The sequence below is a fragment of the Rhinopithecus roxellana genome, chromosome 20 (genome assembly GCF_007565055.1).
Source record: "Rhinopithecus roxellana isolate Shanxi Qingling chromosome 20, ASM756505v1, whole genome shotgun sequence".
Taxonomy (NCBI): Eukaryota; Metazoa; Chordata; class Mammalia; order Primates; family Cercopithecidae; genus Rhinopithecus; species Rhinopithecus roxellana.
The window spans coordinates 30,437,847-30,460,387 of NC_044568.1; the positions used below are offsets into that span (position 1 = coordinate 30,437,847).

Sequence of the window (22,541 nt, forward strand, 5' to 3'; positions counted from 1 at the left end):
TGCACGATTATTGCCATATTTGGGTTTTGGTTTTGATATTTGTGTGAAATAGCTAATATAAACTGAATCACAATGCTAGAAGCCAAATTTTTATACTTTAAATATATTTAAAAATACATGGACTATAACATACAGTATGGTTTAACATGAAATGATAAAATCCTAAGCATTATCATGTTAAAAGAAACTTGTGAATTGCACATCCTATTGTGCATGTTTTAAACTACAAATTAAATCTCCTAATAACCATTATTTCACATAGCTCATCAAGTATTTTAATTACTGCTTTTTATTTAATTGTGAATAGGCTGTTTTCATATTTTTTTAATCTTTAAAAACAAATTTGGTTTTAAAAGCCCCTAGGAGTATTAGAAACTACTTTTTGGAACAGCTCATTTAAAAGGGTATTTATAATAATCCTGTGTACAATTTTTGTAATTTTTTTTGTTTTTTGAGACACAGTCTTGCTTTGTCACCCAGGCTAGAGTGCAGTGGCATGATCTCGGTTCACTGCAACCTCCGCCTCCTGGGTCCAAGCAGTTCTCCTGCCTCAGCCTCCCGAGTAGCTGGGATTACAGGAATACACCACCACACTCAGCTAATTGTTGTATTTTTAGTAGAAATGGGGTTTCACTATGTTGGCTAGGCTGGTCTCAAACTTGACTTCAAGTGATCTGCCCACTTTGGCCTCCCAAAGTGGTGGGATTACAGGCATGAGCCACTGCACCCAGCCTGTAATGATTACAAATCATATATAATTACAAAAGCTTATGAAATGGTTAAAAATTCTTAAACTTCTAGAGTTAGCCAAAATTAGCTAGTTAAAAAACATTCAGTAACACTTGAACTAAGCAACACAGAGAGACACTTAAAAATCAAACAAAAACAGCTCTTGCCTTCACAAAGCTCACAGGGGCAAAGAACACAAATAGTAGAAGGCTGGAATTGCATACAGGTGTCTGTCTGTCCTGTTAAATTTCCCTTTTCCATAATGGGCCCTTTATATATTTTAGCATACCTTCCCAGTTACTATACTTAAAAAAATAAGTTTTACTTCACCCATAAACCTATATTTTTATACCAGTAATATAACTGTCCCACTTTTAAAAAATGGGCTTTTGCTGTAATCACAGTAAATTCAGCCTTGGAGCATTTAATAGTGCTTTTTTTTTTTTTTTTTTAACCTAACTGAAGCACAGATGATGAAATTCTGATATCACTGGGGAAATTACATATTTGCACTCATTTAATAGACTACTTAAAATAATTTTTACTTGTTCATAAGCTTGACATTATGGAGTTTTTAAATTATAATTCAGGGTGACATTTGTAGAAACACCATCAGTCTATCCGTTTACTTTTTTGATTATGCAAGAGAACTTTAACACATTATTTCTTTTTTTTATTGGTAAGGTTTTGGTTTAGTATTATTTAGTTTTGTTTTCTGATTACAAAAATAAGAGAGCCTATTGTAAAACATTTGGAAAGTCTGGAAAAGTATTTTAGAAAAGCTATGCTCTTTGCCACTTAGTAGACATAACCACCATGAGCACTGAGTATTCTCTGCCTGCTTCTACTGGTTCCTGAAGTTTCAGGCACACCAAAAGAAGCTGCAGCAATGAAAGCTGATGCCTCTAAATACTGAAATCCAGAATGATAGACTCTATAGTTTGTTTTAAAAACAAAACAGTAATAGCTAACGTTTATTGTTTATCATGTGCCTTCTGCTTTACACGATTGCTTCCTATAATCATATCATATATATATAAGATTTAGATGAAAATATGTGAGTATGTATGTAATGTTACATATGCTATAAGGACAAAGAGAATGTAGAAAATTAGCTTACATAATAGCAAGTTCCATTTCTGGTTCTGCTCTGCATTTCTGACATTGAGAGGATGCATCCTCCATGATCCAGCCTCATTCATTCAGACCCAGACTATTCAAGGCTCTCTGTTCTCTAGATAATTTTGTTACATGTGAGCAAACTTACACAAAGAGCCCTTTAAACCCAGGCTACTTCCCTCTGAGCTAGGGTATTAAGCACCTGAAACTACCAGATAACAATGTAGATCCCAGTTTGGAATCAAATAATTATGAAATAATTTATAAGGTTTATAAAAACTCCAGTTTAGAGGTTTTTATAAACCTTATAAATTATTTCATCCAACTCTCTTACTTTAAATGTTTTTGTAAAACCATGAAAGAGAGAGAGGTGAAGTGATTTGTCCATGATCACATCTTTCATTAGCCAATACAGCAAGACGTGGCCCTGCTTGATGAGATTTTCTGTGCTGAATGAATAGGAAGCTTGAAAGGAGTGGTGCTTATGACTTTGAGCCAACGTTGGTGTCAGATAGTTGCCTTGACGTTTACCCTTTTCAACACTCATGACCTAAAGACTTAGTTTCTGTTAGTAGCAGATTATTAATAACAGAAGATGAGCTACTAACATACATATAAAACTTATACTCTGTTGTGTTTTCCAGCAGTATTTAATTCAGTTCTGCCTTTTATGAAGAATTTATATCTAATTGTAATAAACTGTGATTGAAACCATATTCCTGATGAGTCTGTCCCTTTAATATGCTGAGCAATAAGAGGGGAAAAAATGAGAATAAAAATTTTCTTTACATGGTCTGTAAATTTCAAGAAACCTAATGTTTTTCAGACATTTTCAAATTTCATTAACTCAGGAGGCGAAGAAGATAATAAGTATGAGAGTAGGTGTCCTCTTTTTTTCTTATAAGAAAACTAGGCCAGGCATGGTGGGTCACACCTGGAATCCCAGCAGTTTGGGAAGTCAAAGCAGGCGAATCACTTGAGTCCCCAAGTTCGAGACCAGCCTGGCCAACATGGTGAAACCCCATGACTACTAAAAATACAAAAATTAGCCAGGTGTGGTGGCAGGTGCCTGTAATCCCAGCTACTTGGGAGGCTGAGGCACGAAAATCACTTGAACCCAGAAGGTAGAGGTTGCAGTGCACCAAGATGGTGCCACTGCCTTTCAGCCTGAACAACAGAGTGAGACTCTGTCTCAAAAAAGAAAGAAAACTAAAGGGTGGGTCACAGAGGATTTGAGTGGTAAAGCCAAAGCTAAAAGTAAAATTTCATCCTTACTTCTGTAGCACTCCTTAACAAAAGCAGTATCATTACTGAATATAGCTAAAGACATATTTTCCTACCTTACATCAAACATATGTAGCTAGTAGAGCCCAGAAGCCACACAGTCTGAGACAGCCTCACCTGCTGCATAGTCATATAGATGTCACTGGGAAAAGGACAAGTCGTTCTGTAGGTAAAATAATTTCTGAATGGACACATTAACCTTTATAATACTATGTTGAGAGTTCAGAATTCCTAATTAAGCAATTTTATGAATCAGCATGATAATTAATCAAGGGTTAGTATTGTTTCTCCTTGAATCTGTGGTTGCAAAAAACAAGGAAATGCATACTCTATTTGTATTATGTAGATACCCCTTTTTATAACACATATCTATGGCAAATATGTATATTTTTTTCATGTTTAATACCTAGTTTGACTTTATTGTATAAAATTTCTTAGTGGAGAAAAGATGTGGCAAAGTTAAGGTTACATTTAAGTCTTATCATGTGATCCTAATGTTGTAATGCGAAACTTCAAATTTGACAGGAGGTCTTGTGAAAAAACAAAAACAGATGCAAGAACCGAGTTTTTAACTTATTATATACAAAATGAAAGAAACTGTTACATGATTTTTGAATTAGCATTATGTGGTTGATACTAATGTGATTATGTAATAGCATAGATTATGTAATACTCTATGCTAACCAAGACACAGACATTTTATCTTATACAGAAAATAACCCAATGATTCATCGATTTCTCATCTTCTATCATAGTAGGATAATGTGTTGTTTAAATGAGTTAGTTTCTTGTTGCTTGTTGAAAGCAGTGGCCACATAGTCTTGCAAAAGAGTTCCATTCACCTTGTGACTGTGAATATGGGCCGAAGCTTCAGTTCTTCAGTTTCCTCTTCAAAAAAAAAAAAGAGGAGGCAGGAGGCGAGGAACAATTAGAATTATTTCACGGTCTTGATATGAAGATTAAGGAAGAGCATTTGTAAAAGAAAATTCATGTGTTCACAGCTTGGCACTTACCAGAAGATCAATAAGTGGTCTTTTTAGATGTTTGATAGTCTTTTCTGGAGAATGGTTTCATTGTGTACATCAAAAGCTTTAAGATTGAACCCAGAAATTCTGTTTTATGCATTTATCCCAAGGAAATTGTCAGAGATGTGCCAAAGATCTATGTATAAATGTACCAGGTCCATAAAGCTGATCTTGCCAATAGTGTTTTTAGGAGGAAAAAACATTGGGGTATGAGGAGGGGAAGAACCTAAAGATCCTAATAAAAAGAAGGGGTAAATACACACACAAACAATGGAATACCATGCAATTATGTGGTTGAAGTAATATTGTAATTACACAATAATATGTAGTATGATTTCATCTACATAATTTTTTTTTTTTTTTTTTTTTTTGAGACGGAGTTTGGCTCTTGTTGTCCAGGCTGGAATGCAATGGCACGAGCTCAGCTCACTGCAACCTCCACCTCCTGGGTTCAAGCAATTCTCCTGCGTCAGCGACCCTAGTAGCTGAGATTACAGGCACGCACCACCATGCCCTACTAATTTTTTTGTATTTTTAGTAGAGACAGGGTTTCACCTTGTTGGCAAGGCTGGTCTTGAACTCCTGACCTTAGGTGATTCATCCACCTTGACCTCCCAAAGTGCTGGGATTACAGGCGTGAGCCACCACACCCAGCCTAAAAAAATTTTTTTTTTTTTTTTGAGACGGAGTCTCGCTCTGTCGCCCGGCTGGACTGCAGTGGCCGGATCTCAGCTCACTGCAAGCTCTGCCTCCCGGGTTTACGCCATTCTCCTGCCTCAGCCTCCCGAGTAGCTGGGACTACAGGCGCCAGCCACCTCGCCCGGCTAGCTTTTTGTATTTTTTAGTAGAGACGGGGTTTCACCGTGTTAGCCAGGATAGTCTCGAACTCCTGACCTCGTGATCCGCCCGTCTCGGCCTCCCAAAGTGCTGGGATTACAGGCTTGAGCCACCGCGCCCAGCCAAATTTTTTTAAAAGTATGTATGTGAAGTATGTATGTGTATTAGTCTGCTCAGGCTTCCATAACAAAATACCACAGGCTGAGTGTCTTCAACAACAGAAATTTATTTCTCACAGTTTTAGAAGCTAGGAAGTTAAAGATCAAAGTGCTGGGAAGGTAGATTCACTCCGAGCAGCCTCGCCTCCTGGCTTCTAGGTGGCTGCCATCTCAGTGTGTGCTCACATGTTCTCTTCGTGTGCATTTAGGTAGAAACAGCAAGCTCACTTATTAGGAGACACTGATCCTCTCCCTGTGACCTCATTTAACCTTAATTGCTTCCTTAGAGGCCCTGTCTCCAAGAACAGCCACATTGGGGGTTAGGGCTTCAACATATGAATTTGAGGGAGGGGGTACTCATTCAATCCATAACATAAAGAGGAGTAAATACACACACACGATGGAATACCATGCAATTATGCATAATTATGCATAATGTAAGAGACAGGACAAAACCAAACTTTGTTCTGTCTACTCTCACACAATCACTAGCACACAGAATACTTCATCTCTGGTCACCAAAATATGTAGGGATTCTGCCTTCCCCCTCCATACACCAACCAATCAATTCTGACACTGTCTACCAAGAGGTAGTCTGTCAGATCCCACAGGTTGAGGGCTCAACCCCACAAGATTGCCCCACATTGCAGATGCCAATCACAAGTCCCAGGTCAGGACCTGCACTTCTAACTAACTGGCTATGAATCAGGCTTCCCATGACCGCCTCCTTGGGTTTGATTTGCTAGAGCAGTTCATAGAACTCAAGGAAACAACTTACTTACATTTACCTGCTTATTATGAAAGGTATTACAAAGGATACAGGCAAACGTCCAGATGGAAGAGATGCACGGGGCTGGGTATGCATAAGGCCATTTTTGAACATGATGTAAATGAAATCATACAAGATGTGCTCTTGGCACCTGGCTTCGTTTGCTCAACACTATGTCTGAGATTCATTGAACACATTTATTATTTATTTAGAGACAGAGTCTCCCTCTGTCGCCCAGGCTTGAGTCCAGTGGTGCAATCTCGGCTCACTGCAACCTCCGCCTCCCAGGTTCAAGCGATTCTTCTGCCTCAGCCTCCCGAGTAGCTAGGATTACAGGTGCCTGCCATCACTCCTGGCTAATTTTTGTATTTTTAGTAGAAACAGACTTTCACCATGTTGGCCAGGCTGGTCTCGAACTCCTAATCGCACACCTCGGCCTCCCATAGTGCTGGGATTACAGGAGTGAGCCGCCATGCCCAGCCCAACACATACTTTTAAATGGAACTTTATGAAACATATTTGCATGCGTCTTGGGTTTTTTACCTTAATAAAGTATAAGCCCCCTTACAAGTCAGCGCGTACAGGCCTCCCTCATTCTTCTGATACCTCCGTATCATTCCATAATGTTATATATGTTCCACAATTTATTTCGCTTTTTATCTCTTAGATTTCATAGACATGAGTTGAGGAGACTGTGTTTTTAATGTTAATCAATAATAACAAATTATATTCCCTGAAAGTTGTAGGGATTTATATTTTCACCAGCATATAACACTATCTAATTTACCACACACTCATCTGAGAGTCCTAAATTTTTATTTCACTAATGAATTTGTTTTTAAAATAAGTAATGCAGATGGTCTATTAAAAATTTCACAGGTGTGTGATAAAAGTAAGTCTCCCTTTTACTCATCTCCCAGTGATACAGTTCTCTTCCCAGAGACAACCTCTTTGTATCTAAGATATTGTATGCATATACAAATATATATATATGTATAATATAGAATACATTCAGTAGTTAAAGAAGCAATTGAAACTTCTTTAACTACTGAATAGTATCATATAGTATGGTTACAACATAATTTAATGAGTTCCTTACTCACATATATCATGTGGTTTTCAATCTCTTATTATGAATACCACTGTAATGAATATCCTGTAGAATAAATTATTAAAAATGGAATTGTTAAAACATATATATTTTTAAATAAACATTTTATTGAAATATAACATACGGAAAAGTATACGTAAGTGCACAGGTCTATAACTTTTAACAGAGTAAACATACCCATACAATTACACCCAGATCAAGAAACAAATACTACCAACATCCAAAATGTGCCCTCCAGCCCCTTTATTAGTTACTAACCCAGTTCACCTAAAGTAATTGCTACTATAATTTCCAGTACCACAGATTAATTCTGCCTTGTTTTGAATGTTATATTATATTTTTTAATAGTTGTCCCTTCACAGAAATTGTATAATTTCCTACTTCCACCTAACTATATATATGAAAATGCTCTTTTCCTAACACCTTCAACAACCCAAGGGGTTATTAAACTTTTTTATCTTTGCCAGTTAGGTGAAAAATATGTCCTATTTTTATTTCATATTTTTCTTATAATGAAGTTCAGCATCTTTTCATATATTTAAGAGCCATTTTTATCTTTATTTCGATTTATAGTCCCTGTCCTTTCTTATTTTCTAATGGATTTGTAAATGTACTGTAGTATATATTAAAAAACCCTTTGTGAATATATTTATTATTTTCCCTACAGACAATTTTATCATGCTTTTCTTTTTCACCTATCTCTTGGAAATAATATTGGTTTTTTCCTAACTAGTGCAGTTGAGTGTCTTTCTCAGTGTTTTTTGATTATTTACATTTTCTCTTCTAGATATTGCTTCTTGAAATCCTTTGTTTTCTATTGGATTATCTTCTGATATCTAGAAATTCTTTTTATATTAGCAATAGTATCTCTTTATACTGTTACATCACAAAAAGTTCACCCCCTTTGTCAGTAGTCTTTTAAAATTTTATGGTATCTTTCTTATTTTGTAACAGCTTTATTGAGATGTAATTCACATACCATATCATGACCCATTTGAAGTATACAATTTAATGGCTTTAACATATTCTCAGAGTTGTGCAACCATCATTGCAATCATTTGAGAATATAGTCATCACGACAGAAAGAAACCCTGTACCCATTGTCTGTCACGCCCCCATCATCCCCCAGCTCCAGGCAACCACTCATTTACTTTATGTATCCATCAATTTGCCTGTTCTGGACATTTCATATAAACGGGGTCATATTGTGTGACTGGCTTCTTTCACTTGTAGCAGGATGAGCCGCAGACAAAACTCCTCAGACACCGAGTTAAAGAAGGAAGGGGTTTATTCGGCTGGGGGCATCGGCAAGACTCCTGTCTCAAGAGCCGAGCTCCCTGAGTGAGCAATTCCTGTCCCTTTTAAGGGCTCACAACTCTAAGGGGGTGCGTGTGAGAGGGTCGTGATTGATGGAGCAAGCAGGGGTTACGTGACTGGGGGCTGCATGCACCCGTAATTAGATTGGAACAAAACAAGATAGGGATTTTCACAGTGCATTTCTATACAATGTCTGTAATCTATAGATAACATAACCGATTAGGTCGGGGTTGATCTTTAACTACCAGGCCCAGGGTGCGGCGCCGGGCTGTCTACCTGTGAATTTCATTTCTGCCTTTTAGTTTTTACTTCTTCTTTCTTTGAAGGCAGAAATTGGGCATAAGACAATATGAGGGATGGTCTCCTCCCTTACACTTAGCATAATGTTTTCAAGATTCATCCATGTTGTAATATGCATTCAGTACTTTATTCCTTTTAATTGCAAAATAATATTCTGTTGCATATATATTCCAGATTTTGTTTATCCAGAGATCATTTGATGGACATTTGGATGGTTTCCACCTTTTGGCTATTATAAATAATACTGCTATGAACACTGATGTACAAGTTTCTGTTTGGATTTTTGCTTGTTTGTTTTTCTTGGACTATGGCTAGAAATGAATTACTGGGTCAAAGGAGAACTTTATGTTCAGCCTTTTAAGGAATTGCCACATTGTTTTCCAAAGCAGCTGCACCATTCCACATTTCCATCAGAAATGTATGAGAGTTCCAGTTTCTTCACATCTTCAACAACATTTGTTATTCTTGGACTGTTTTATTATAACCATCTTAATGTGTATAAAATGTTAACTCATTGTGGGTGTTTTTTTCTACCATCTTAACCATTTTTTAAATTGTGGTTAAAAAAGTGTCACACAAAATTTGCCATCTTAACCATTTTTAAGGTATAGTTCAGTAGAGTTATGTATATTTGCATTGTGGTGAAACACATTTCCAGACCTTTTTCTTCTTGCAAAACTGAAACTCTATACTCATTAAACAGCTCCCTTTTTCCCCTTCCCCCTAGCCCTGACTAAGCACCATTCTACTTTGTCTCTGAATTTGACACTTTAGATAACTCATTAAATGAAATTATATAATAATAAGTGGTTAGATAACTCATTAAATGAAATTATACAGTAAGTGGAAATTATACAATAACTGCTTATTTCTCCTAACATAATGTCTTCAGGGTTCATCCATATTGTAATATGTGACAAGAGTTCCTTCCTTTTTAAGGCTGAATAATATTCCATTGTATGTATTTACCATATTTTTTTCATTCATCTGTCAGTGGACATTTGGCTTGCTTCCGCCTCTTGGCTATTGTGACTAATGCTGCCATGAACATGGGCATGCATCTCATAATGATTCTGCTGTATATTTTTCTGATAGCTAATGATGTTGCGCATCTTTTCATGAGCTTATTGGCCACCTGTATATCTTCTTTGGAGAAATACCTATTCAGATCCTTTTCCTATTTGTCAACTGGGTTGTCTTTTTATTGTTCAAGTTTAAGAGTTCTTTTATTATTTTGTCTTTGTCAAATATGCATTTTATATAGGGAGGTAAACTCTAACTTTATTTTTTTCCAAGTAACCAATTATCCAGCACCATTTATTGAATAATCTACCTTTTTTTTTTAGACAGGATCTCCCTCTGTCACCCAGGCTGGAGTGCAGTAGCATGATCTCAGATCACTGCAACCTCTGCTTCCCGGCTCAAGTGATCCTTCTGCCTCAGCCTTCTGAGTAGCTGAGACCACAGACGCGTGTCACCACATCTGGCTAATTTTTTTTTTTTTTTTTTTTTTTTTTTTTTCTGGTAGAGAGAGGGTTTCTCCATGTTGTCCAGGCTGGTCTCAAACTCCTGAGCTCAAGTGATCTACCCACCTCAGCCTCCCAAAGTGCTGGGATTACAGGCGTGAGCCACTGTGCCTAGCCTGAATAAACCATCTTTTTTCCTCCTTTAACAAGTATTTATTGAGCAAATATGTTGGGTGAGACCCTGAGAAAATAAGGATAAAATGATGCAGAGGTAATATCTGTGTGCAAAGACATATGTGTGCGTAAATAACTGGGTCAGCAAGATAATGGTTTAAATGAAGGCTTGTGCAAACCATTTTGGAACAATTGGAAAAGAGCTACCAATGTCTACCTAAACTTTAGGGAAGAAGATAAAAGGAGAGTGAGAAGTGAGGGTTTTCATAATAAAAGAGTGAGAACCAGGCACTGTGCTGGGGAAGGACATTTAAACATTGAAAACTGCTTGCTAGTGTAAAATACTTATTTCACTGTTTCCTCAAGTTGAACTTAATGCAAATATTCTATAGTAAATGAACAGGTATTCTCTTTTGTGATGAAATATGTCATGCTTATTTCTTGGTGCCTTTTACCTTACATAGTCTATGTCTTAGTCCATTTAGGCTGCTATTAACATAAAAAAAAAACCTGGCCGGGCCCGGTGGCTCACACCTGTAATCCCAGCACTTTGGGAGGCCGAGGCAGGTAGATCACAAGGTCAAGAGATTGAGACCATCCTGGCCAACATGGTGAAACCACGTCTCTACTAAAAATACAAAAATTAACTGGGCGTGGTGGCATGTGCCTATAGTCCCAGCTACTAGGGAGGCTGAGACAGGAGAATCGCTTGAACCCGGGAGGCAGAGGTTGCAGTGAGCCAAGATCATGCCACTGCACTCCAGCCTGGTGACAGAGCGAGACTCTGTCTCAAAAAGAAAAAAAAAAAAAAAAACCTTAGGGTAATTTATAAACAACAGAAATATATTGCTCACAGTACTTGAGGTTGGGAAGTCCAAGGTCAAGGCACTGGCAAATTCAATGTCTGGTAAGGTCTCACCTCTACTTCAAAAATGGCACCTTGTTGCCATGTCCTCACATGGCAGAAGGGGTCAAGAGAAATTACTGGAGCCTCTTTTGTCAAGGCATTAATCCCATCATGAGGATGGAACCATTGTGACTTAATCTCTTCAGAAAGGCCCCACCTCTTAACATTGTCACATTGGGTATTAGGTTCCAAGATAGGAATTTGGGGGGATACCAACATTCAAATCATCGCACCCTGCCTAAGACAAACATTTCTATTAGAATGATTGTCATTCCATAGTCTTGTAATGTAAACAAACAGAATAAACCATTTTCTTCTGGATATATGTAATATGTAATATACAGACAAATATTCATAATTATGAAAATAATTTGTGCTTACCGAGAACTATCAGCTCTTTATCTTATAACATGTAGCATTTTTAAATAATAGCATATAGTGTCTGCTTTCTTATCAAAGGTATCACTTCACCAAAAGTGGTAGAAATATGGTTTTATTTCAGAACTCATATTATTTAGAGATTGTTCAGATATTTTAACCTATTTTTGCTGATTATAGAATAAATGTATCACAAAGTTATTTTTGTTTGTTTGTTGTAGACTCATCAATTATTTTATAGTTATGCTCTCTATATTAGTTATCAAGGGTACCCAAAATCTTTGACTCAGAATTACATAATGGGAAAAGTCTAGTTTGAGATATAAAGTGCTGAATGCTCTATTTGTTTTTCTTAGTATACATTTTAGTTGGTTCTCATTTGGCACCCCTCTGTCAGAATCTAAGTTATCCTTGGAATTTAGCTAACTAATTGGAAAACAGAACCAACAGGTTCTGTTTTAGGTATGGTATGATATAATCATAATTTATCTCACCTATATAGTTCACAAAATAGTAGCATCTCGACACTTCAGGTTTTTGAAATATTGGTATAAAGTGAACAACAGAACTTTAATTTGCTCAGATCTAAAGAAATGGAATTGGTTTCTGCTTGTGATTATGAATCAATAGAGTATATTAATGGATCTTAGGGAGAAAATTAGAGCTCACTTTAAATATAAACTTATAATAGTAATAATTGCCTGTTGTTTATTTTTCCACAGTTCTTAGTGGTCTGTGTTCTAATGACTGTCCTCGTAAGATAACAGTAAGTAAACTTAACTCTGTTATAAATATGTCTATGAAAATTCTCTGTATAAGTAGAATCACGCAAAATAGTTGTTACAGATTATAATCAAATATCATTATTATTTGGCAGTAAAGAATCCTTCATTACTCAAGAAAACTGTGCTGAAAGTAAAGTACCTTTCCTAAAAAAAGTCTTACCTGAAGGGTCGTCTTTATGAAGCCTTTTCTGATATCCTTAAAGGAGTGACTACCCCTCCAATTATTTTAAGACATTTTGGCATTTATAATGTTTCATTACACTTGTTTAGATTAGATGCCTCTCCACACAGGACTGTAACCCCCTGAGGTCAAGAACCATGTCATCTTGTGTACCTGTATAGGTCACAGAGCCAAGTATATAGTAGGCAATTAGTGACTTTTTTGTGTGTAGTCTTAATATTGACTTGCTGTCTAATAGAATGTTTCAGTGAAATAACAAATGTGAAAATAATTAGTTTTTGTCAGAACCAATTCATGTAAACTGTAATAAGAATATTATATTTGAAAGTATGCATGTGTTTTTGTGTGTGTACAGGGAACTGTTTGGGGTCTTTGTAGTAATCCTTGTTTCAAAAGAAATTAGCCAGTGTTTAAAGATAAGGAAACTGAGACACAGAGAAGTTAAATTATCCAAAGTCATGGAGCTATTAAATAGTGGAACTGCAATACAAACTAGATGTTCTCATTATTGTCTCATATTCTTACAGTGTCATTAAACATTACATTGACAATATTTTATGTATAGTTGGGAAACTTCCCATATTTAAGAAGTGTGGAAACAGACCTTGACACAGGGATATAATCTAGATTCAAATTGGGGGCAACACCTCTGAAGTAGTGAAGAAAGCAGCAGTGGCAGAAGGAGAAGATGCATGGGGAGCTCTGGAGCTAAGATGATCCTTCAAATGTGGCCCGAACTGAGCCAGAGGGGCCCGGCCTTTGAACTCTTGCATCAATCACACATCACATCCAGACAGGCCTCCAGGAAAGTGTTAACATTTATATGAGGCAGCTCCCTTTGGCTAAGAACAATCTCCAGGTAGGAACCCTGCTGTGAGCTATTAGCAGCCAACACATGCCAGCTCACGAATAAGTGTGTAGGTCCTGAAGAGAAGATCTGGATGAGGCATCACCACAGTTGCTGCCGCGTGCATGTGAATGTTTGGTCCAACCCATATACTTTTATATCACTGTAAAACTGTGGATGGGATTCATCAGCCTAAAGATTAACTTGGTCATTCAGGTATTATCTACCTACTTTGTGAAACATCCAGACCTACATTTCTCCCTCTAACTAACCATATCTCCATTCTGTGACTCTTTGATTATTGCATGGTCATGCAGAGAACTTTAAAAAGTTATAGTTGAAACCACTGATTTTACTTACAAGTTCTAGATGAAAGTTTGATAGTGAGTGCTGTATAGCCAAGGTAGGTGACACTTGTTTTTTTTTTTTTTTTTTTTTTTTTGAGACAGAGTCTCACTCTGTCCCCTAGGCTGGAGTGCAGTGGCGCAATCTCGGCTCACTGCAAGCTCCACCTCCTGGGTCCACCCCATTCTCCTGCCTCAGCCTCCCTATTAGCTGGGACTACTAGGCATCCTCCACCATGCCCGGCTAATTTTTTATATTTTTAGTAGAGACGGGGTTTCACCATGTTAGCCAGGATGGTCTCGGTCTCCTGACCTCGTGATCCGCCCACCTCAGCCTCCCAAAATGCTGGGATTACAGGTGCAAGCCACTGCACCCGGCCAGGCAGGTGACACTTCTAAGATCCATAAGGCTTCCTGTCTCCTTATCTTAAAATATTAAGCCACTTCTATCTTACAGTGAACAGAACCATTTGGAAAGTCACATAAGTAAAGTCCAACATGCAGAGCTGCCTTTGTAATGACTACCCTTACCGCCCAGCACCTTTGGGCTTTTCTGCAGATAATGTATCTGCCTCCCATTAATTCATTTATGACTTTCTTTGAAATTAAGATCGTGTTGAGCTGCCCTTCACATATATCATTTTCCTTCTCTCTGATATTTTACTGATACCATAGATCACAATTTTATCAGCATGTAAACAAATGCACAGTGTACTTACCCAGTATCACAAATGTCAAATGTATGCCCACTTGTGAAATTATTTACTTCTTGAAAAAGTGGTTCTTCTTCATATTCCTTTGACATCAGATCATAGTAAAAAGTGTTATAATGGATGTGACCCAGTGTGAAACAGAGAGAAAATGTACATCCCATATAGTATTCTCTACCACTTGAGTTAATTCATGAGTTGAATAGCTCTTCTGCTGGTTATGTGTTCTATCACACCTGATAAGGCAGACTATCAGGTGTATAGAAAGAGGAAAAAATTACTCTGCTCATGAACCGATCCCACCCATATTCCTTCATCTCCATTTTGAAAAAACTTCAGAGTGTTTTATTCATATTCAGTTTTAGCTATTCACTCCCATGGCCATAGCCCGGACCTAATCTACCAGAATGGTTTCACTTCTGAAACCCTAATTTCATTTATCCAACTCTAACCACAGCCTATTTTCCAGCCCTCCCACTCTGTTACTCTAATTATACCTGTTCCACTTTAAAACCATTAGTCTCTCCACCTGTGTCAGCCCACTATTGTCTTTACCTACCTCCTTATTTAGTTACCACACACCAACATTACTTCTGCCAGTACCTTGAACTCCTATAAAGCACTGACTTCCCACTGTACCTGCCTGGGAGAATTTCAACCCTGGGTTAGTCCAGCTATCTCTTATTCCCTCCTATGCCTAGGATACTGGGCATTTCTGAAGAAAAACCTGTAGCTCTGCGTATTGGCACGGCCCCCTCTGTATTAGTCCATTCTCACACTGCTATGAAGACATACCCATGACTGGGTAATTTACAAAGAAAAGAGGTTTAATTGACTCACAGTTCTGCATGGCTGGGGAGGATTCAGGAAACTTACAATCATAGTGGAAGGCACCTCTTCACAGGGCAGCAGGGGAGAGAATGAGTGCCAGCAGGGAAAATGCCAGATGCATATAAAACCATCGGATCTCCTGAGAACTCACTATCACTAGAACACCATGGGGGAAACCACTCCCGTGATTCATTTACCTCCCACCAGGTCCCTCCCATGACATGTGGGGATTATGGGGATTACAATTCAAGGTGAGATTTGGGTGGGGACACAGCCAAACCATATCACCCTAATTCATGGTTTTCAACCTCACATGAGCACTTTTTGTATTATATCACAGTTTTATATGGAATCCCAGTCATATTTTCTTCCATTTCTTTTTTCTGGCTTCTTTCAAGATTTTCTCTTTGTTTTTGACTTTTTGCAGTTCAAATATGATATGCTTGAGTATAGATTTTTTCTATCCTGCTTGGTGTTCTCTGAGCTTCCTGGTTTTGTAGCTTGAGGTCTGTCATGAATTTTGGAAATTGCTTAATCATTATTACTTCAAATATTCCTTCTTTTGCCTTTCTCTCTTTCTTCTTCTTATATTCCTACTATGTATATTTACACCTTTGGCATCTTCAACCTTAACTGATTCTTTCTTAGGTCATGTCCAATCTACCAATGAGTCCAATAAGGCATTCTTCATTTATTACAGTATTTTTTATTTATATTTCCTTTTGATTCTTAGTTTCCATCTCTCTGCTTACATCAACCATCTGTTCTTGTATGTTGTCTAATTGTTTCCATTAGCAACCTTAGCATATTAATCATAGTTATTTTAAATTCCTCATCTGATAATTCCAAAACGTCTGCTATATATGAGTCTTGTTTTGATACTTGCTTTGTCTCCTCGGACTTTTTGTTTTGTTTTGTCTTTTGCCTTTCAGCTTGCCCTGTAATTTTTTATTGAAAGCTGGATATGATGTGTTAAGTGAAGGGAACTAAGGTAGACAGACCTTTACTGTGGAAGTTTTAAGGTTGATCTGACTAGGAATTAGGCTGTATTTACTGTTTGCAGTAGCTGTTGTGTTAGAGATAAATATTTCCTCTAGTGTCCTTGTTTTTGTCTCCTCTGGTGTGTCGGTTTCCTTCTTAAATGAAAGATAGCCAGTGATGACGAGCATTTTTTCATGTATCTGTTGGCTGTATGCATGTCTTCTTCTGAGAAATGTCTGTTCATATCCTTTGTCCACTTTTTGATGGGGTTGTTTTTTTCCTCGTAAATTTGTTTGAGTTCTTTGTAGGTTCATCACTGGCCATCAGAGAAGTGCAAATCAAAACCACAATGAGATACCATCTCACACCAGTTAGAATGGCGATCATTAAAAAGTCAGGAAACAACAGGTGCTGGAGAGGATGTGAAGAAGTATGAGCACTTTTACACTGTTGGTGGGACTGTAAACTAGTTCAACCATTGTGGAAGACAGTATGGCGATTCTTCAAGGTTCTAAAACTAGAAGTACCATATGACCCAGCCATCCCATTACTGGGTATATACCCAAAGGATTATAAGTCATGCTGCTATAAAGACACATGCACACATATGTTTACTGCGACACTATTCACAATAGCAAAGACTTGGAACCAACCCAAATGTCCATCAGTGACAGACTGGATTAAGAAAATGTGGCACATATACACTATGGAATACTATGCAGCCATAAAAAAGGATGAGTTTGTGTCCTTTGTAGGGACATGGATGCAGCTGGAAACCATCATTCTCAGCAAACTATCACAAGAAGAGAAAACCAAACACCGCATGTTCTCACTCATAGGTGGGAATTGAACAATGAGATCACTTGGACTCTGGAAGGGGAATGTCACACACCGGGACCTATTATGGGGAGGGGGGACGGGGGAGGGATGGCATTGAGAGTTATACCTGATGTAAATGATGAGTTGATGGGTGCTGACGAGTTGATGGGTGCAGCACACCAACATGGCACAGGTATACATATGTAACAAGCCTGCACATTGTGCACATGTACCCTAGAACTTAAAGTATAATTAAAAAAAAGAAAAAGAAAAGTATTACGAGGAGACTTGGTCTCTTTTCTCTAGTAATACAGCTTAAAAATCTCATAATTAACATAATTAGTTTTTTTATACTTATACTTTCAAAAAAAAAAATGAAAGATAATGTTTGCAGTGCTTTGGGCTGTAATTCCCTGTTATACAGGAGCCCAGTTGATGAAGTACTGGGATAGAAAAAGTGTTCTGTCATCTTATCATTAGGTCTCACTATTTTAGTGAACCTGTGTCCCTGGGCTGTGACCTTCACAAGTGCTTCTCAGCTTCCCTGTCTTCTTAGGTGACACAGGAAGATGAGACGGAGCTGAAGTTGAGTATTTCCCTTTCCCCAGGTCAGTTAGGCTTTTATTAAACCCAAGTCAGTTAAGCTCTAGTAAAAGTTTTCTTTGAAGGCAGGCTGTTAGGGAGAACAGAGAGCATGTTTCAGAATGGTTACCTTCTCATGCTGCTGCTGGAAACATGAAGGTATTTTTCTCCAGTCTTCACAGTGAGAATCTGGTTGAATTCCTGGAGGTAAAACTCACAAAAGTGTAAGTGTGAGGGTTCCCCCCTGCCCTGAACCCTTGGAGTTTTGAATACTCAAGCTAGTCTACACGGAGCCTCCAGCAGTTTTTCAGTTAGGTCTTCTTACCTGTATTGACTCCATCTTTGATCTCCTGCTCTTGGGCTTCTGCTTCTTGTAAGCTGTGACTCTGTTTCCACTTGTCTATCTCTCCAGTTTGCAGAGTAGCAGTTTGTCCTGTGACCTTAGTTCTCTGAAAGATCTAAGAAAAGTTGTTGATTTTCTATTTCTTTGCTTTTTTCTTATTAGAACTAGAGTGACAACATTAAAGAACTTTACATGTCGGACCAGAAACTGGAAGCTCTCCTTGCATTGTTACTGGTTTTGCTTTATTTGAAGTTTGTTTTTGTCCGTTTTACTTCATGGCTTTTATCAGTGTATCTTCCTGTGTGTCATTTATTGCTCTCTATCTTGATTTTTTTAACTTTTTAAAAATTTGTAAACATCTATGAAAGTATAAATTAGTATAATAAAACTCCTTGGCTGGGCACAGTGGTTTGTGCTTGTAATCCTAGCACTTTGGAGGCCGAGGCAGGAGGATCACTTGAGCCCAGGAGTTTGAGACCAGCCTGGGCAACGTGCTGAAACCCCATCTCTACAAAAAATACACAAATTACCTGGGTGGTGGTGTGCACCTGTACCTGAGCTACCCGGGAGGCTGAGGTGGAGAATCACCTGAGCCTGGGGAGGTAGAGGCTACAGTGAGCCATGATCATGCCACTGCCCTGCAGCCTAGGCAACAGAGTAAGACTGTCAAAAAAGAAAAAAGAAAAAAAAAAAAAAAAAACAGAACAAATACATAAAATTCTTGTGCCCATACCCAATTTCAACAATATCATTATATGCCCAATTTTATTTCACCCATACCACCACCTACTACCCATCCCACCCACTCCTCCCTCTAGAGTACTTTAAGGCTAATCCATCATCTCTAAATACTTCCATGTGTTGTAAATACACATTTTACTTGTCATACCAGAAGTTCTCTTTCTTCATAAGAACTATTTAATACCCTTTCTATTTCCCAGTTTCCAGTTCTCAGTAATTAACCTTCCCTCCTACTTCAAAAAAGAAAATAATCCATGAAATGCAAATCTCTTCAACTATCTACAGTAATTTTGGAGACGTTATTTCACTTCTGTTAAGTCTCATTCTCCATGTCTGTAAAACTAACCTGTGTAAGTTTCCTATCACTGCTGTAACAAATTAACATAAACTTAGTGGCTTAACACAACACAGATTTATTCTCTTACAATTCTAGAGGTTGGAAGCCTGAACCATGTTTCACTGAACTAAAATCAAGTTGTCAGCAAGCCTGCATTCCTTTTTGGAGGTTTTGGGGAGAATACATCCCCTTACCTTTTCCAGGTTCTTGAGGCTGCATATCGTCCTTGGCTCATGGCCCTTTCCACCATACCCAAAGCCAGCAGTGTTGCATCTTCAAATCACTGACACTAACCCATACTGCCTTCCTCTTTCTCCTATGGGAAGCCTTGTGATTACGTTAGCCCCACCTGGATATTGCAAGATACTCTCCCCATCTTGAGATCTTTAATTACATCTGCTAAGTCCTTTTTGGCAGTATATTCAGCAGGCTCTGGATATCTTTGGAGTACCATTATTCTGCCTATCACACTACCTTAAGGTTATTGTTAAAATTAGAGGAATTAATGTAGATAGACCATAGGAGGCCCTAATACACAATCAACACTCAAAAAGTTTAGCTGCTATTATTTGTCAATGTTATTGTTTATACCCCTGCCTCTATAACATCCCTGTATTGGTAGGGATAGTAAGTTCCAAATGTTTTGAGAAATGTTGGTATTCCGTTTGTGTTTCAGGTATGACTAGAGGTATACTAGACTTCTTGACTTTTTATTACTGTGTAAATCTTTTTAAACATCACACATTTGTGAAATATGGATATGGTAAATATCAGTATTATTAGTGAGTGCTACTATAAATATCTGGGAGTCAAAAGAGTATTTATATTCCTGTTTTCTGAATTTTTTTCCTTCAAATATCCAACTAATTTTTGAAATCTTTTATTCTCAGTGTAAGGCGTATTCTGACTTTTCACTATGTCAGTGGAGATAATGGCGTTTTTCTCTGTAACTTGGTAATTCTTTTCACCAAAGCCTAGTGACTTTTTCCACTTTGTGGATTATGAATCTAGAAGCAGGCAGATAAGTACTTTTCCCCTTGGAGAGCAGATGGTTTAAAAGTAGTCTTTGACTTCCCCATATTCAAAAAGACTCTGTGCACATTCCTTTGACAGAGCTCCATGGGGGCAGAAAACAGTATCTCTTTTTCTTGCCAGTATATCCTAGAAACTAACAGAGGGCCTGGTGTTTAATAATTTGTCACTTGGGCCGGGCACGGTGGCTCACGCCTATAATCCCAACACTTTGGGAGGCTGAGGCGGGCAGATCATGAGGTCAGGAGATCAAGACCATCCTGGCTAACATGGTGAAACCTCGTCTCTACTAAAAATACAAAAAATTATCCGGGTGTGGTAGCGCGCACCTGTAGTCCCAGCTACTCGGGAGGCTGAAGCAAGAGAATGGCGTGAACCCAGGAGACGGAGCTTGCAATGAGCCCAGATTGCGCCACTGCGCTCCAGCCTGGTCTACAGAGTGAGACTCCATCCCAAAAATGATAGTAATAATAATAACAATTTGTCGGTTGACCTCTGCAGCACTAAATATAATCCCTTCCTCCACACCCATTCTCATTGCTTTTCCTCTTGACTGAAAACCAGTGCACCAGCTGTGCTGTGGGGTCACACCTGCCTCCTCTCTGGGAACCTTATGGGCCTTGTTCCACTGTTTATTTGGCCTATGTATCCGGCCTCCACTTGTCTGCTGGTGTGTTTCCTTCAGCAATTAAGGATGTCTAAGTCTCTTATCTGTACCTACATACATATGTACCTTCTGAAACCCACATCCCTTCCAGCTACTACCCATCTCTGTTTTCTTTTCTCAGCCAAACTCCTTGAGTGGCCTGCATTTGGATCTCTCAAATTCCTCACCTCAATATCCTTAACCCACTGTTATCGTCTAGCCTTTGAGCTTATGCCACTGCAGCTGCATGTGATACTGCCAACACTTATAGGAACACTCGCTTTTCTCAGCTGCCTTCATGCTGTTTCTTCCCAGCTCTCCTCCTACCTGTCTGGCCATTCTTCCAGGTTTCTTTATGGACTTCTCTTCTGCCTATCTTTTAAATGTTGGTGATTTTCAGGTTCCATCCTAGATTCTCTTCTCACTGTATATACAATAGTCCCCTGTTATCCACAAAGATGCATTCCAAGATCCCCAGTGGATGTCTGCAACCTTGGATAGTACTGAACCCTATGCACCTTGTTTTTCCTACACATACGTACCTATGATAAAGCTTAGTTCAGAAATTAGGCACAGTACGAGATTAACAACAATAATAACTGATAATAAAACAGAACAGTTATAACAATATACTGTAATAAAAGTTATGTGAATATTTCTCTCTCAAAATACATTATGGTATTATACAACGAGTAACTGAAACCACAGGACACGAAACCGCACATTAGCAGGGACTACTCTGAACTCTTTGAATGATCTCAACCACTCTCCTGAACATCAGACCTTTGTATCTGAGTCCCTTACAAGGAAGGACCCTGAAATCTAACATTCCCCACCCCCAAAACCCAGTCCTCTTCCCATGTTCCCTGGCTCACTTTTTCCTTTCCCTTGTCCCCCAAATCTACTAGATTATCATTCTTTCCTCACAACTGTCCCTTCTCTCTGTCCTGTTACTGTATTTCAGGCCTTTTTTTTTTTTTTTCCCCTGACTGCTGCAGTTATCTAAGCTATCCTTCAAAAACATACTACAATAGTGATCTTTCTAAAACACAAATCTTCAGTGGCTCCCCTATACCCTTGAGAGATTGTCTAAATCTAGCTTCCTGAGATAGAGCCCTGGTTTACCCCTTCAGCCTTATCTCTTGCAGTTTTTCCTCATGCCCCCCCACAACTCTATAATCAACTCCCTGAACCGCTATGTTCTGTCACCTCTGTCACCTCCTGCTCCTACACCTGCCTCTGTACCGAAGCCTTGTCTTCTTCACCTTCTCCTAGTTTGCTCTGTGTGACCTTCGGGTTGGCACTCAGACAACATTTCCTCTGAGAAAGAATTCCCTGGCTTCCCTTTGACACAGAATTGGATGCACCTTCTGTTGTTTCTTAGCACCCTATGCCTAGTCCTGCTACTGTCACTTATTATAGTTTAAAGTTTCAGGATTGTGTCTTATTGATTATTCAGTCTTTACTCCCCAGCACAGTGCCTGACACATAGTTACATAATAAATATTTGAGGTATGAATAAATGAGCTTTATCTAGAATTTGGTTTGCTTTTTAATGGGCCCTCATTGATAAGTTTACCATCGCATCTCTCACCTCAATAGCATATTCACTGTTGAGTATGAAAACTTGAAAGATAAATTACAAGCTATTTACAGGAGAAATGCATTCTGGAAAAGCTCTGATGCAAAGGAAAAATATTCCCTATTAATGCTCACAGAAATATCTCCTAATGAAACACAATTCTTTCCATTGTTACAATTAATTTTTAATATATGCAACAGAACAAG

At 38.3% G+C, this 22,541-nt stretch overlaps 1 protein-coding gene across 2 annotated transcripts in view; it reads left to right on the plus strand.

Annotated features, from left to right (window-relative positions):
• Window positions 1-22,541, plus strand: part of ITFG1 (integrin alpha FG-GAP repeat containing 1) — a 301,126-nt gene that overhangs the window by 211,968 nt on the left and 66,617 nt on the right. For both annotated transcript variants that reach the window (XM_030925697.1, XM_010354862.2), the window contains exon 13: window positions 12,297-12,340. In XM_030925697.1, coding sequence (XP_030781557.1) covers window positions 12,297-12,340 — 44 coding nt within the window. The remainder of the gene's footprint in view (window positions 1-12,296; window positions 12,341-22,541) is intronic.